General features: G+C 53.2%; 1 protein-coding gene across 1 annotated transcript; it reads right to left on the bottom strand.

Annotated features, from left to right (window-relative positions):
* Window positions 1–457: 457 nt before the first annotated feature.
* KAT8 (lysine acetyltransferase 8) lies at window positions 458–18,361 on the bottom strand (the record flags this gene model as incomplete). The annotated part of the gene is made up of 10 exons (XM_062602605.1): window positions 458–600; window positions 1,608–1,762; window positions 7,289–7,439; window positions 9,229–9,322; window positions 10,615–10,755; window positions 10,834–10,923; window positions 13,807–13,971; window positions 15,409–15,462; window positions 17,315–17,496; window positions 18,244–18,361. Coding segments are annotated over 10 exons (1,215 nt in total), but the record flags the coding sequence as incomplete, so codon positions are not given.
* Between the last annotated feature and the right edge of the window lie 462 nt (window positions 18,362–18,823).

Raw genomic sequence — 18,823 nt, 5'->3', positions numbered from 1 at the left:
ATGTGGGGCGCCCCATAGGGGATGTGGGGCGCCCCATAGAAGACATGAGGCACCCCACAGCAGATGTGGGGCGCCCCATAGAACACAAGAGGCAACCCATAGCAGATGTGGGGCACCCCATAGCAGACATAGGGCACCCCATAGAAGACATGGGGCACCCACAGCAGATGTGGGGTGCCCCATAGCAGATGTGGGGCGCCCCATAGAAGACATGAGGCACCCCACAGCAGATATGGGGCGCCCCATAGAACACAAGAGGCAACCCATAGCAGATGTGGCGCACTCATAGCAGATGTGGGGCACCCCATAGCAGATGTGGGGCACCCCATAGAAGACATGGGGCACCCACAGCAGATGTGGGGCGCCCCATAGCAGATGCGGGGGTCCCCGTAGCAGATGTGGGGCACCCCGTAGCAGATACGGGGCACCCATAGCAGACGTGGGGTGCCCCATAGCAGACACGGGGCGCCCCATAGGATACGTGGGGCGCCCCATAGCAGATGTGGGGCGCCCCATAGCGCACGCGGCTTCCTCCTCACTTCTTGGCCACTTTGGGTTGCTTGTGCTTGGGGGGCGCCCAGCGCAGGCAGATGGAATCCACTGTTGGGGGGCAGAAAGAGCCAGTTATGGGGCAAGGGGGGTCCCACTTATGGGTCCAACCCACACCTCCCACTTATGGGTCCCACTTATGGGTCCACCCCACACCTCCCCCTTATGGGTCCCACTCGCGTCCCCGCCCCACACGTCCCACTTGTGGGTCCACCCCACATCTCCCACTTATGGGTCCCACTTATGCGTCTGCCCCACACCTCCCACGTATGGGTCCCACTCGCATCCCCACCCCACACATCCCACTTATGGGTCCCACTCGCATCCCCGCCCCACACCTCCCACTTATGGGTCCGTCCCACACGCCCCACTTATGGGTCAGCCCCACACCTCCCCCTTATGGGTCCCACTCACGTCCCTGCCCCACACGTCCCACTTGTTGGTCCCACTTTTGGGTCCGCCCCCCACGTCCCACTTGTGGGTCTGCCCCCCGCACACTGGTGATGGGGAGCCACTTGTGTCCCCGCCCCACACGTCCCACTTATGGGTCCCACTTATGGGTCCCACTTGTGTCCCCGCCCCACATGTCCCACTTATGGGTCCCACTTATGTGTCTGCCCCCCACGCCCCACTTATGGGTCCGCCCCACACCTCCCACTTATGTGTCCCACTTATGGGTCCGCCCATAGGTCCCACTTATGCGTCCACCCCACACGTCCCACTTGTGGGTCCCACTTATGGGTCCCACTTATGGGTCTGCCCATAGGTCCCACTTATGTGTCTGCCCCACACGTCCCACTTATGGGTCCCACTTATGGGTCCACCCCACACGTCCCACTTATGGGTCCCACTTATGTGTCCGCCCCACACCTCCCACTTATGGGTCCGCCCCACACGTCCCACTTATGGGTCCGCCCCACACGTCCCACTTATGGGTCCCACTTATGGGTCCGCCCCACACGTCCCACTTATGTGTCCCACTTATGGGTCCCACTTATGGGTCCGCCCCACACATCCCACTTATGGGTCGCACTTATGGGTCCGCCCCCCAGGCTCACCGGTGATGGGGGGCCGCTTGTACTGCGCGCTGCGCAGGTGCTCCTCCACGAGGCGCGGCGTGACGCAGATCACGTGCTGCCCCTTCCAGTACTTGACCATGTTGAGGGACTGCAGCGTGCTGATGATGTCACTCTGCGTGATGCTGGTCATGTGACTGGGGATGAATGGGATTGGACTGGGAATGAATGGGGTTGAATGGGGTTGAATGGGGTTGAATGGGATTGAATGGGGTTGAATGGGGTTGAATGGGAATGAATGGGGTTGAATGGGGTTGAATGGGAATGAATGGGGTTGAATGGGAATGAATGGGAATGAATGGGAATGAATGGGGTTGAATGGGATTGAATGGGGTTGAATGGGATTGAATGGGGTTGAATGGGGTTGAATGGGATTGAATGGGATTGAATGGGGTTGAATGGGGTTGAATGGGATTGAAGGGACTGCAGCGTGCTGATGATGTCACTCTGCGTGATGCTGGTCATGTGACTGGGGATGAATGGGAATGAATGGGGTTGAATGGAATTGAATGGGGTTGAATGGGAATGAATGGGAATGAATGGGAATGAATGGGGATGAATGGGGTTGAATGGGAATGAATGGGAATGAATGGGATTGAATGGGATTGAATGGGATTGAAGGGACTGCAGCGTGCTGATGATGTCACTCTGCGTGATGCTGGTCATGTGACTGGGGATGAATGGGAATGAATGGGAATGAATGGGGTTGAATGGGGTTGAATGGGATTGAATGGGGTTGAATGGGGTTGAATGGGGTTGAATGGGGTTGAATGGGGTTGAATGGGGTTGAATGGGAATGAATGGGAATGAATGGGATTGAATGGGGTTGAATGGGATTGAATGGGGTTGAATGGGAATGAATGGGGTTGAATGGGGTTGAATGGGATTGAATGGGAATGAATGGGGTTGAATGGGAATGAATGGGGTTGAATGGGGTTGAATGGGGTTGAATGGGGTTGAATGGGGTTGAATGGGATTGAATGGGATTGAATGGGGTTGAATGGGATTGAATGGGATTGAATGGGATTGAATGGGGTTGAATGGGGTTGAATGGGATTGAATGGGATTGAATGGGATTGAATGGGGTTGAATGGGATTGAATGGGATTGAATGGGGTTGAATGGGATTGAATGGGATTGAATGGGATTGAATGGGAATGAATGGGAATGAATGGGGTTGAATGGGGTTGAATGGGGTTGAATGGGATTGAATGGGATTGAAGGGACTGCAGCGTGCTGATGATGTCACTCTGCGTGATGCTGGTCATGTGACTGGGGATGAATGGGATTGGACTGGGAATGAATGGGGTTGAATGGGGTTGAATGGGAATGAATGGGGTTGAATGGGGTTGAATGGGGTTGAATGGGATTGAATGGGATTGAATGGGGTTGAATGGGGTTGAATGGGGTTGAATGGGAATGAATGGGATTGAATGGGATTGAATGGGATTGAATGGGGTTGAATGGGAATGAATGGGGTTGAATGGGAATGAATGGGAATGAATGGGATTGAATGGGGTTGAATGGGATTGAATGGGATTGAATGGGGTTGAATGGGGTTGAATGGGATTGAATGGGATTGAATGGGAATGAATGGGAATGAATGGGGTTGAATGGGGTTGAATGGGGTTGAATGGGATTGAATGGGGTTGAATGGGATTGAATGGGAATGAATGGGGTTGAATGGGAATGAATGGGGTTGAATGGGGTTGAATGGGAATGAATGGGATTGAATGGGAATGAATGGGGTTGAATGGGGTTGAATGGGATTGAATGGGATTGAATGGGGTTGAATGGGAATGAATGGGGTTGAATGGGGTTGAATGGGGTTGAATGGGATTGAATGGGATTGAATGGGATTGAAGGGACTGCAGCGTGCTGATGATGTCACTCTGCGTGATGCTGGTCATGTGACTGGGGATGGATGGGAATGAATGGGGTTGGACTGGGAATGAATGGGATTGAATGGGAATGAATGGGATTGAATGGGGTTGAATGGGGTTGAATGGGGTTGAATGGGATTGAATGGGGTTGAATGGGAATGAATGGGGTTGAATGGGAATGAATGGGATTGAATGGGGTTGAATGGGGTTGAATGGGGTTGAATGGGATTGAATGGGGTTGAATGGGGTTGAATGGGGTTGAATGGGATTGAATGGGATTGAAGGGACTGCAGCGTGCTGATGATGTCACTCTGCGTGATGCTGGTCATGTGACTGGGGATGAATGGGATTGGACTGGGAATGAATGGGGTTGAATGGGGTTGAATGGGAATGAATGGGGTTGAATGGGGTTGAATGGGGTTGAATGGGATTGAATGGGATTGAATGGGGTTGAATGGGGTTGAATGGGGTTGAATGGGAATGAATGGGATTGAATGGGATTGAATGGGATTGAATGGGGTTGAATGGGAATGAATGGGGTTGAATGGGAATGAATGGGAATGAATGGGATTGAATGGGGTTGAATGGGATTGAATGGGATTGAATGGGGTTGAATGGGGTTGAATGGGATTGAATGGGATTGAATGGGAATGAATGGGAATGAATGGGGTTGAATGGGGTTGAATGGGGTTGAATGGGATTGAATGGGGTTGAATGGGATTGAATGGGAATGAATGGGGTTGAATGGGAATGAATGGGGTTGAATGGGGTTGAATGGGAATGAATGGGATTGAATGGGAATGAATGGGGTTGAATGGGGTTGAATGGGATTGAATGGGATTGAATGGGGTTGAATGGGAATGAATGGGGTTGAATGGGGTTGAATGGGGTTGAATGGGATTGAATGGGATTGAATGGGATTGAAGGGACTGCAGCGTGCTGATGATGTCACTCTGCGTGATGCTGGTCATGTGACTGGGGATGGATGGGAATGAATGGGGTTGGACTGGGAATGAATGGGATTGAATGGGAATGAATGGGATTGAATGGGGTTGAATGGGGTTGAATGGGGTTGAATGGGATTGAATGGGGTTGAATGGGAATGAATGGGGTTGAATGGGAATGAATGGGATTGAATGGGGTTGAATGGGGTTGAATGGGGTTGAATGGGATTGAATGGGGTTGAATGGGGTTGAATGGGGTTGAATGGGGTTGAATGGGGTTGAATGGGATTGAATGGGGTTGAATGGGAATGAATGGGATTGAATGGGGTTGAATGGGATTGAATGGGGTTGAATGGGGTTGAATGGGATTGAATGGGGTTGAATGGGATTGAATGGGATTGAATGGGGTTGAATGGGATTGAATGGGGTTGAATGGGGTTGAATGGGAATGAATGGGAATGAATGGGGTTGAATGGGGTTGAATGGGATTGAATGGGAATGAATGGGAATGAATGGGATTGAATGGGGTTGAATGGGAATGAATGGGATTGAATGGGGTTGAATGGGAATGAATGGGAATGAATGGGATTGAATGGGGTTGAATGGGAATGAATGGGAATGAATGGGATTGAATGGGGTTGAATGGGAATGAATGGGATTGAATGGGGTTGAATGGGAATGAATGGGAATGAATGGGGTTGAATGGGGTTGAATGGGGTTGAATGGGATTGAATGGGATTGAATGGGATTGAATGGGATTGAATGGGGTTGAATGGGAATGAATGGGGTTGAATGGGATTGAATGGGGTTGAATGGGAATGAATGGGGTTGAATGGGAATGAATGGGGTTGAATGGGAATGAATGGGAATGAATGGGAATGAATGGGGTTGAATGGGATTGAATGGGGTTGAATGGGGTTGAATGGGGTTGAATGGGGTTGAATGGGAATGAATGGGATTGAATGGGGTTGAATGGGGTTGAATGGGGTTGAATGGGAATGAATGGGATTGAATGGGATTGAATGGGATTGAATGGGATTGAATGGGAATGAATGGGATTGAATGGGGTTGAATGGGGTTGAATGGGATTGAATGGGGTTGAATGGGATTGAATGGGAATGAATGGGGTTGAATGGGGTTGAATGGGGTTGAATGGGAATGAATGGGAATGAATGGGGTTGGACTGGGAATGAATGGGATTGAATGGGATTGAATGGGATTGAATGGGGTTGAATGGGGTTGAATGGGATTGAATGGGATTGAATGGGGTTGAATGGGAATGAATGGGGTTGAATGGGAATGAATGGGGTTGAATGGGGTTGAATGGGGTTGAATGGGGTTGAATGGGAATGAATGGGATTGAATGGGGTTGAATGGGATTGAATGGGATCGAAGGGACTGCAGCGTGCTGATGATGTCACTCTGCGTGATGCTGGTCATGTGACTGGGGATGAATGGGAATGAATGGGGTTGGACTGGGAATGAATGGGATTGAATGGGAATGAATGGGAATGAATGGGAATGAATGGGAATGAATGGGATTGAATGGGGTTGAATGGGATTGAATGGGAATGAATGGGATTGAAGGGACTGCAGCGTGCTGATGATGTCACTCTGCGTGATGCTGGTCATGTGACTGGGGATGAATGGGATTGAATGGGGTTGGACTGGGATGGACTGGGATTGAATGGGATTGAATGGGATTGAATGGGATGGGATTGGGAGGGACTGGGATGGGACTAGGATGGAACTGGGATTGAACTGGGATTGACTGGGATGGACTGGGATGGGATTGGGAGGGACTGGGATGGACTGGGAGGGACTGGGATTGAATGGGATTGAATGGGAGGGAACTGGGATGGACTGGGATAGACTGGGATGGACTGGGATGGGATTGGGATTGAACTGGGAGTGACTGGGATGGATTGGGATGAACTGGGAGGGAACTGGGAATGAATGGGATTGAATGGGAAGGACTGGGATGGGATTGGGAGGGACTGGGATTGACTGGGATTGAACTGGGATGGACTGGGATGGACTGGGAGGGACTGGGATGGGACTGGGATTGAACTGGGAGTGACTGGGATTGAACTGGGATGGACTGGGATGGACTGGGAGGGACTGGGATGGGATTGGGAGGGACTGGGATGGACTGGGATGGGACTGGGATTGAACTGGGAGGGACTGGGATGAACTGGGATGGACTGGGATGGGATTGGGATGGACTGGGCTATACTGGGAGAGACTGGGATGGACTGGGTTATACTGGGAGGCACTGGGATGGGGATGGGATGGACTGGGAGGGACTGGGAGGGAACTGGGAATGAATGGGATTGAACTGGGATGGACTGGGATGGGACTGGGAGGGACTGGGATGGAATTGGGAGGGACTTGGAGGGACTGGGATGGGACTGGGATTGAACTGGGAGGGACTGGGATGAACTGGGATGGACTGGGATGGACTGGGATGGGAATGGGATGGACTGGGAGGGACTGGGAGGGACTGGGAGGGAACTGGGAATGAATGGGAGTGAATGGGAGGGACTGGGATGGGATTGGGAGGGACTGGGATTGACTGGGATTGAACTGGGAGGGACTGGGAGGGACTGGGAGGGACTGGGAGGGACTGGGATTGAACTGGGAGGGACTGGGATGGAACTGGAAGGTACTGGTCTATACCGGTCTATACTGGTCCATACTGGTCTATACTGGTTTATACTGGTCTATACTGGTCCATACTGGTTTATACTGGTCTATACTGGTTTATACTGGTCTATACTGGTTTATACTGGTCCATACTGGTCCGTACTGGTTTATACTGGTCCGTACTGGGTTACCTGAGGTCCTTGATGGAGAGGGTGCCGCGGAAGTCGCGCAGGATCTCCAGGAGCACCCAGGACCAGTAACTGCGGTAGCTGAGCTTGCCCAGGTCCGAGAGCGGCTTCTCCGGCGAGCCCACGGTGGCCTCCAGCTTGGAGAGCTCGTAGCCTGCAATGGGGGGGCAATGGGGGGCAATGGGGGTCAATGGGGGGCAATGGGAGTCAATGGGAGTCAATGGAGGTCAATGGAAGCCAATGGGGGTCAATGGGAGTCAATGGGGGTCAATGGAGATCAATGGCGGTCAATGGGAGTCAATGGGGGTCAATGGGAGTCAATGGGGGGCAATGGGAGTCAATGGGAGTCAATGGAGGTCAATGGAGGTCAATGGAAGTCAATGGAGGTCAATGGGAGTCAATAGAGGTCAATGGGAGTCAATGGAGATCAATGGATGTCAATGGCGGTCAATGGGAGTCAATGGGGGTCAATGGGGGGCAATGGGAGTCAATGGGAGTCAATGGAGGTCAATGGAAGTCAATGAAAGTCAATGGAGGTCAATGGAAGTCAATGAAAGTCAATGGGGGTCAATGGGGGGCAACGGGGGGCAATGGGGGTCAATAGAGGTCAATGGGAGTCAATGGAGGTCAATGGAAGTCAATGGGAGTCAATGGGAGTCAATGGGGGGCAATGGGGGTCAATAGAGATCAATGGGAGTCAATGGAGGTCAATGGGAGTCAATGGGGGTCAATGGGAGTCAATGGAGGTCAATGGAGGTCAATGGGGGTCAATGGGAGCCAATGGGGGTCAATGGGGGTCAATGGGAGTCAATGGGAGTCAATGGGAGGCAATGGCGGTCAATGGGAGTCAATGGGAGTCAATGGGGGTCAATGGGGGTCAATGGGGGTCAATGGGAGTCAATGGAGGTCAATGGGAGTCAATGGGGGTCAATGGGAGTCAATGGAAGTCAATGGAGGTCAATGGATGTCAATGGCGGTCAATGGGAGTCAATGGGGGTCAATGGGAGTCAATGGGGGTCAATGGGGGTCAATGGGAGCCAACAGGAGTCAACAGAAGTCAATGAGTGTCAATGGTGGCGAATGGGGCTCAATGGCGGTCATGGGGGGTCAATGGGGCTCAATGGGGCGCAATGGGGCTCAATGGGGCTCAGTGGGGCTCAATGGGGCGCAATGGGGCTCAATGGTGGTCAATGGGGCTCAATGGGGCGCAATGGGGCTCAATGGGGCTCAATGGGGCTCAATGGGGCTCAATGGGGCGCGATGGGGCTCAATGGGGCTCAATGGGGCTCAATGGGGCTCAATGGGGTGCAATGGGGCTCAATGGGGCTCAGTGGGTCTCAATGGGGCTCAATGGGGCTCAATGGGGCTCAGTGGGGCTCAATGGGGCTCAATGGGGCGCAATGGGGCTCAATGGGGCGCGATGGGGCTCAGTGGGGCTCAATGGGGCTCAATGGGGCTCAATGGGGTGCAGTGGGGCTCAATGGGGCGCAATGGGGCTCAATGGGGCGCAATGGGGCTCAATGGGGCTCAATGGGGCTCAATGGGGCTCAATGGGGTCAATGCGGCTCAATGGGGCTCAATGGGGCTCAATGGGGCTCAGTGGGGCTCAATGGGGCGCAATGGGGCTCAATGGGGCGCAATGGGGCTCAATGGGGCTCAATGGGGCGCAATGGGGCTCAATGGGGCTCAATGGGGCGCAATGGGGCGCAATGGGGCTCAATGGGGCTCAATGGGGCGCAATGGGGCTCAATAGGGCTCAATGGGGCTCAATGGGGCGCAATGGGGCTCAATGGGGCTCTATGGGGCTCAATGGGGCTCAATGGGGCGCAATGGGGCTCAATGGTGGTCTAATGGGGCTCAATGGGGCTCAATGGGGCGCAATGGGGCTCAGTGGGGCTCAGTGGGGCTCAATGGGTCTCAATGGGGCGCTATGGGGCACGCACTGAAGGCGATGAGGAATTTGCCGTAGCCGCGGCGCTGGTAGGGCGGGAGCGTCAGGATGCAGGCGACGTTGTTCCCGTCCGGAGACTCCTTCTCCTGCGGGGGATAACACGGGAATAACATGGGAATAACATGGGAATGACATGGGAATGACATGGGAATGACATGGGAATAACATGGAAATGACATGGGAATAACATGGGAATAACATGGGAATAACACGGGAATGACATGGGAATAACACGGGAATAACACGGGAATAACATGGGAATGACATGGGAATAACACGGGAATGACATGGGAATAACATGGGAATAACACGGGAATGACATGGGAATGACATGGGAATAACACGGGAATGACATGAGAATGACATGGGAATAACATGGGAATGACATGGGAATAACATGGGAATAACATGGGAATGACATGGGAATAACATGGGAATAACATGGGAATAACACGGGAATGACATGGGAATAACATGGGAATAACACGGGAATGACACGGGAATGACATGGGAATAACACGGGAACGACATGGGAATGACATGGGAATGACATGGGAATGACATGGGAATGACACGGGAACGACATGGGAATGACATGGGAATTACATGGGACTGACATGGGAATGACACGGGAGCGACATGGGAACGTCATGGGAACATCATTGGAACGTCATGGGAACGTCACGGGAACAACATGGGAACAACACAGGAATCACATGGGAATAACATAGGGACAACATGGAAACTACACAGGAATGACACAGGAATGACATGGGAATGACACAGGAATGTCTTGGGAACGTCATGGGAACATCATGGGAACGTCATGGGAACAACATGGGAACGTCATGGGAACAACACGGGAACGTCATGGGAACATCATGGGCACATCATGGGAACGACATGGGAACGTCATGGGAACGTCATGGGAACATCATGGAAACAACATGGGAACGACATGGGAACAACATGGGAACATCATGGGCACATCACGGGAACGTCATGGGAACATCATGGGAACAACATGGGAACAACACAGGAATCACATGGGAATAACATAGGAACGACATGGAAACTACACAGGAATGACATGGGAATGACACAGGAATGTCATGGGAACGTCATGGGAACAACATGGGAACGTCATGGGAACATCATGGGAACGACATGGGAACAACATGGGAACGTCATGGGAACAACACAGGAATCACATGGGAATAACATAGGAACGACATGGAAACTACACAGGAATGACATGGGAATGACACAGGAATATCATGGGAACGTCATGGGAACGTCATGGGAACAACATGGGAACGTCATGGGAACAACATGGGAACGTCATGGGAACAACATGGGAACAACACGGGATCCCCACCTTGGAGAAGTAGCCCACGATGTGGGCGCCGTCGCGGTCGACCTCGGTGAGCAGGTAGAAGACGAAGGGCTCCACGTCGAAGTACAAGGTCTTGTGGTCCAGGAAGAGCTTGGCCAATAGGCACAGGTTCTGGCAGTAGATCTGTGTGACGTCACGGCGGCGTCAGCGGTGACGTCAGCGCCGACGTCAGCGCCGCGCTCCGTCCCCATTGGCCGTTACCTTGTGGTCTTTGCCGTCCACCTCGTACACGGAGATGTTGCCCTTGCGGTAGATCTCCCGGCCCGGGGGCTGGCGCCATTGGCATTGGCCCTATGGGGGGGGTAGAACACGCGTGTAACACGTATGTAACGTGTATGTAACGGGTATGCAACGTGGAACACATATGTAACACGTGTGCAATGTGTGTAACACGTATGTAACGTGTATGCAACATGGAACACATATGTAACACGTATGCAACATGTATGTAACGCGTATGTAACGTGTATGCAACGCGGAACACATGTAACACGTGTGAAACACGTATGTAACATGTATGTAACACGTATGCAACACATATGCAGCGCGGAACACATATGTAACACGTGTGCAATGTGTGTAACACAGATGTAACAGGTATGTAACACGTATGTAACATGTATGCAACGTGGAACACATATGTAACACGTGTGCAATGTGTAGACCACGTATGTAACGGGTATGTAACATGTATGCAACGTGGAACACATGTAACACGTGTGCAAAGTGTGTAACACATATGTAACAGGTATGTAACACGTATGTAACATGTATGCAATGTGGAACACATATGTAACACGTGTGCAATGTGCGTAACACATATGTAACGCGTATGTAACATGGAACACATGTAACACGTGTGCAATGTGTGTAACACATATGTAACATGTATGTAACATGTATGTAACATGGAACACATGTAACACGTGTGCAATGTGTGTAACACGAACGTAACACGTAGCAGGTACGTGTCCCACACATGTTACACGTATGTCCCACACATGTTACACGCATGTCCCCACCCGTTACACCTATGTCCCACACACATTACACGCATGCCCCCCACACGTTACACGTATGTCACACGCATGTCCCACACACGTTACATGTATGTCACATGTATGTCCCCCACCCATTACACGCATGCCCCACCCACATTACACGCATGTCCCCCCCACCTTACACGTATGTCCCACGCATGTCCCCCCCACATTACACGCATGTCCCCCCCACATTACACGCATGTCCCCCCACATTACACGTATGTCCCACCCATGTCCCCCACATTACACGTATACCCCACGCATGTCCCCCACATTACACGCATGTCCCACGCATGTTCCCCCACCTTACACGCATGTCCCCCCACATTACACGTATGTCCCACGCATGTCCCCCCACATTACACGCATGTCCCCCCCATTACACACGTTACACACATGTCCCCCCACATTACACGCATGTCCCCCCACATTACACGCATGTCCCACACATGTCCCCCACCCGTTACACGCATGTCCCCCCACATTACACGCATGTCCCCCCACATTACACGCATGTCCCCCCCCACATTACACACGTTACACACATGTCCCCCCACATTACACGCATGTCCCCCCACATTACACACATGTCCCCCTACATTACACGCATGTCCCCCCCACATTACACGCATGTCCCCCCATTACACGCATGTCCCCCCCACATTACACGCATGTCCCCCCACATTACACACATGTCCCCCCCACATTACACGCATGTCCCCCCCACATTACACACATGTCCCCCCATTACACGCATGTCCCACGCATGTCCCCGCCACATTACACGCATGTCCCCCACACATTACACGCATGTCCCCCCGTTACACGTATGTCCCACGCATGTCCCCCCCACATTACATGCATGTCCCCCCCACATTACACGCATGTTACACGCATGTCCCCCCACATTACACACATGTCCCCCCCCACATTACACACATGTCCCCCCCCACATTACACACATGTTACACACATGTCCCCCCACATTACACGCATGTCCCCCTCACATTACACACATGTCCCCCCGTTACATGCATGTCTCCCCATTACACGTATGTCCCACGCATGTCCCCCCACATTACACGCACGTTACACGCATGTCCCCCCACATTACACGCATGTCCCACGCATGTTCCCCCACCTTACACATATGTCCCACGCATGTCCCCCCACATTACACGTATGTCCCACGCATGTCCCCCCACATTACACGCATGTCCCCCCACATTACACGCATGTTACACGCATGTCCCCCCCACCTTACACATATGTCCCACGCATGTCCCCCCACCTTACACGCATGTTACACGCATGTCCCCCCACATTACACGTATGTCCCCCCCACATTACATGCATGTTACACGCGTGTCCCCCCACATTACACGCATGTCCCCCCCACATTACACGCATGTCCCCCCCACATTACACGCATGTCCCCTCACATTACACGCATGTCCCCCCCACATTACACGCATGTCCCCCCACATTACACGCATGTCCCCCCCCACATTACACGCATGTCCCCCCACATTACACGCATGTCCCCCCACATTACACGCATGTCCCCCCCACATTACACGCATGTCCCCCCACATTACACGCATGTCCCCCCCACATTACATGCATGTTACACGCATGTCCCCCCACCTTACACATATGTCCCACGCGTGTCCCCCACCCGTTACACACATGTCCCCCCATTACACACATGTTACACACATGTCCCCCCACATTACACGCATGTCCCCCCGTTACACGCATGTCCCCCCGTTACACGCATGTCCCCCTCACATTACACGCATGTACCCCCCACCTTACACGCATGTCCCACGCATGTCCCCCCCACATTACACACATGTTACACACATGTCCCCCCACATTACACGCATGTCCCCCCACACATTACACGCATGTTACACGCATGTCCCCCCTGTTACACGCATGTCCCCCCACATTACACGCATGTCCCCCCCATTACACACATGTTACACACATGTCCCCCCACATTACACGCATGTCCCCCCACATTACACGCATGTCCCCCCACATTACACGCATGTTACACACATGTCCCCCCCCGTTACACGCATGTCCCCCCCCATATTACACGCGTGTCGCCGCGCTGCCCTACCAGGTGGAGGCGGAAGGAGCGCTCGTACTTCATGTACTTGAGGCAGAACTCGCAGATCCAGAGCTTGGGCTGCTTCCCATAATCCTCCGGGAAGGGCGAGAAGTACCACGCGTCGATCTCAAAGTGCCCGATGTGGATCTTGTCCACGTACTTCACCTTCGTGATCTGCGGGTGACACGGGGTGACATGGGATAACACGGGGTAACATGGGATAACATGGGGTAACATGGGAGAACATGGGATGTAACATGGGGTATAACATGGGGTAACATGGGATATAACATGGGGTATAACATGGGATATAACGTGGGGTATAACATGGGGTATAACATGGGGTAACATGGGATGTAACATGGGATAACACGGGATATAACATGGGGTAACATGGGGTATAACATGGGATAACATGGGATATAACATGGGATATAACGTGGGATAACATGGGGTATAACATGGGATAACATGGGATGTAACATGGGGTAACATGGGGTAACATGGGGTAACATGGGGTTTAACATGGGATATAACGTGGGGTAACATGAGGTATAACATGGGATAACATGGGATATAACATGGGATGTAACATGGGATATAACATGGGATAACATGGGATATAACATGGGGTATAACATGGGATATAACATGGGGTAACATGGGGTAACATGGGGTATAGCATGGGATATAACATGGGGTAACATGGGGTAACATGGGGTATAACATGGGGTAACATGGGGTATAACGTGGGGTAACATGGGGTATAACATGGGATAACATGGGATATAACATGGGAAATAACATGGGATATAACATGGGAAATAACATGGGATATAACATGGGATATAACATGGGATATAACATGGGGTAACGTGATATAACATGGGATATAACATGAGATAACATGGGGTAACATGGGATATAACATGGGATATAACATGAGATAACATGGGGTAACATGGGATATAACAGGGGATATAACATGAGATAACATGGGATAACATGGGATAATGGGATGGGGCCTCACCCATAGGGATAAAGCCTTGGCAAGCCCCACAGGGACCCATAGGGAGCCCCATAGGGACCCATAGGGAGCCCCACAGAGCCCCATAGGGAGCCCCATTGGGACCCATAGAGAGCCCCATTGGGACCCATAGGGAGCCCCACAGGGACCCATAGGGAGCCCCACTCGGACCCATAGGGAGCCCCATTGGGACCCATAGGGAGCCCCACAGGGACCCATAGGGAGCCCCATTGGGACCCATAGGGAGCCCCACAGAGCCCCATAGGGAGCCCCACAGGGACCCATAGGGAGCCCCATTGGGACCCATAGGGAGCCCCACAGAGACCCACAGGGAGCCCCACAGAGACCCATAGGGAGCCCCATAGGGACCCATAGGGAGCCCCACAGAGCCCCATAGGGAGCCCCACAGAGACCCATAGGGAGCCCCACAGAGCCCCATAGGGAGCCCCACAGAGACCCATAGGGAGCCCCATTGGGACCCATAGGGAGCCCCACAGAGACCCATAGGGAGCCCCACAGAGACCCATAGGGAGCCCCACAGGGACCCATAGGGAGCCCCATTGGGACCCATAGGGAGCACTCACGGCCTCGTGCTCCTTCTCCAGCGCTGCCGTGGTGGGATCCATCTCGGCGTAGGTCTGCAAAGGGGCTCCCAGTCAGGACCAGTCCGGACCAGTAAGGACCAGTAAGGCAGCACCAGCCCCTCTAAGCCCTTTTCAGTCCATTCCAATCCCACCCCAGTCCATCCCAATCCCATCCCAATCCCATCCCAGTTCATCCAAGTCCATCCCAGTCTATCCCGGTACCTCCCAATCCCATCCCATTCCATCCCAGTCCAACCCAATCCCATCCCAGTTCATCCCAGTCCATCCCAATCCCATCCCAGTTCATCCCAGTCCATCCCAATCCAATCCCAGTCCATCCCAATCCCATCCAAGTCCAGCCCAATCCCATCCCAGTTCATCCCAGTCCATCCCAATCCCATCCCAGTGCATCCCAGTCCCATCCCAATCCCATCCCAGTCCATCCCAATCCCATCCAAGTCCAGCCCAGTCCCATCCCAGTCCATCCCAGTCCATCCCAGTTCAATCCCAGTTCATCCCAGTCCCTCCCAGTTCAATCCCAGTTCAATCCCAGTCCATCCCATTCCCTCCAAATTCAATCCCAGTTCATCCCAGTCCTTCCAAGTTCAATCCCAGTCGATCCTAATCCCATCCCAGTTCATCCCAGTCCATCCCAATCCCATCCCAGTACATCCCAGTCCATCCCACTCCATCCCAGACCCTCCCAATCCCATCCCAGTCCATCCCAGTTCAACCGAATCCCATCCCAGTCCCATCCCAATCCCATCCCAGTCCCTCCCAATCCCATCCCAGTCCCTCCCAATCCCATCCCAGTCCATCCCAGTTCATCCCAATCCCATCCCAATTCATCCCAGTCCACCCCAATCCCATCCCAGTCCATCCCAGTCCATCTCAGTCCAACCCAATCCCATCCCAGTTCATCCCAGTCCCATCCCAATCCCATCCCAGTGCATCCCAGTCCATCCCAATCCCATCCCACTGCATCCCAGTCCCTCCCAATCCCATCCCAGTTCTTCCCAGTCCATCCCAATCCCATCCCAGTTCATCCCAGTCCATCCCAGTTCAATCCCAGTCCCTCCCATTCCATCCCAGTTCAATCCCAGTCCATCCCAGTCCCTCCCAGTCCATCCCAGTTCAATCCCAGTCCCTCCCAGTCCATCCCAGTTCAATCCCAGTCCATCCCAGTCCATCCCAGTCCGTCCCAGTTCAATCCCAGTCCCTCCCAGTCCCTCCCAGTTCAATCCCAGTTCAATCCCAGTCCCTCCCAGTTCAATCCCAGTCCATCCCAGTCCATCCCAGTCCATCCCAGTTCAATTCCAGTCCCTCCCAGTCCATCCCAGTTCAATCCCAGTTCAATCCCAGTCCCTCCCAGTTCAATCCCAGTCCATCCCAGTCCATCCCAGTCCATCCCAGTTCAATTCCAGTCCCTCCCAGTCCATCCCAGTTCAATCCCAGTTCAATCCCAGTCCATCCCAGTCCCTCCCAGTCCCTCCCAGTTCAATCCCAGTCCATCCCAGTCCCTCCCAGTTCAATCCCAGTCCATCCCAGTCCATCCCAGTCCCTCCCAGTTCAATCCCAGTCCATCCCAGTCCCTCCCAGTTCAATCCCAGTCCCTCCCAGTTCAATCCCAGTTCAATCCCAGTCCATCACAGTCCCTCCCAGTTCAATCCCAGTCCATCCCAGTCCCTCCCAGTTCAATCCCAGTTCAATCCCAGTCCATCCCAGTCCCTCCCAGTTCAATCCCAGTTCAATCCCAGTCCATCACAGTCCCTCCCAGTTCAATCCCAGTCCCTCCCAGTCCATCCCAGTTCAATCCCAGTTCAATCCCAGTCCCTCCCAGTTCAATCCCAGTCCCTCCCAGTTCAATCCCAGTTCAATCCCAGTCCATCCCAGTCCCTCCCATCACCTTCTGCACGTGGTTGATCTCATCGTGGCGCCTCTTTTGGTTCCGGGTCAGCTTCCGCTCAGGCTCCGCCCCCCCGGGACCAGGCCCCGCCCCTCCGGGACCAGGCCCCGCCCCCGGGCTCCGGCTCCCCCCGGCCCGGGCCAGGCGGCACCGGGGCACCCACTCGTCCAGGCGGCGATTGACTGCAATGGGGGGCAATGGGGGTCAATGGGGGTCAATGGGGGTCAATGGGGGTCAATGGAGATCAATGGGGTCAATGGGAGTCAATGGGGTCAATAGAAGTCAATGGGGGTCAATGGGGGTCAATGGGAGTCAATGGTGGTCAATGGGAGTCAATGGAGGTCAATGGGGGTCAATGGAGATCAATAGGGTCAATGGGTGTCAATGGGAACGGGAGTCAATGGGAGTCAATGGGGTCAATAGAAGTCAATGGGGGTCAATGGGAGTCAATGGGGGTCAATGGGGTCAATGTAAGTCAATGGGGGTCTACGGGGGTCAATGGGGGTCAAGGGGAGTCAATGGGGGTCAATGGGAGTCAATGGGGGTCAATGGGAGTCAATGGAGATCAATGGGGTCAATGGAGATCAATGGGGTCAATGGTGGTCAATGGAAGTCAATGGGGTCAATGGGGGTCTACGGGAGTCAATGGGGGTCAAAGGGGGTCAATGGGGGTCAATGGGGATCAATGGGGGTCAATGGGGGCAATGGAGGTCAATGGGGGTCAATGGGGATCCATTGAGAGTCTAAACCAGTCCAAACCAGTATAAACCAGTATGAATCAGTCCAAACCAATCCAAACCAGTCCAAACCAGCCCAAACCATTCCAAACCAATCCAAACCAGTATGAACCAGTATAAACCAGTCCAAACCGGTATAAACCAGTCCAAACCAATATGAACCAGTATAAACCAGTATGAACCAGTACGCACAGCCCACATAGTGCACGTAGAACTCCTCCCGGCCCTCCTGCTCGTTCAGCCGGGACTGGATCACCTCGGCCGAGTCTGCACCAGGAAGAACCAGTAAGGACCCATAGACACCCCATAGCTGCCCCATAGACACCCCATAGCTGCCCCATAGACACCCCATAGCTGCCCCACAGACACCCCATAGCTGCCCCATAGACACCCCATAGCTGCCCCATAGACACCCCATAGCTGCCCCATAGCTGCCCCATAGACACCCCATAGCTGCCCCATAGACACCCCATAGCTGCCCCATAGCTGCCCCATAGACACCCCATAGCTGCCCCATAGACACCCCATAGACACCCCGTAGCTGCCCCATAGACACCCCATAGCTGCCCCATAGACACCCCATAGACACCCCATAGCTGCCCCATGGACACCCCATAGCTGCCCCATAGACACCCCATAGACACCCCATAGCTGCCCCATAGACACCCCATAGGCACCCCATAGCTGCCTCATAGCCACCCCATGGCTGCCCCATAGACCCCCCACAGACACCCCATAGACGCCTATAGACACCCACAGGCACCCCATAGAC

The sequence above is a fragment of the Pezoporus occidentalis genome, unplaced genomic scaffold (genome assembly GCF_034315485.1).
Source record: "Pezoporus occidentalis ecotype Australia unplaced genomic scaffold, CSIRO_AGI_Poc_V1 ctg775, whole genome shotgun sequence".
Lineage (NCBI taxonomy): Eukaryota > Metazoa > Chordata > Aves > Psittaciformes > Psittacidae > Pezoporus > Pezoporus occidentalis.
The sequence above is the reverse complement of the archived record's forward strand: the minus strand, read 5'-3'. Positions and strand labels throughout refer to the sequence as shown.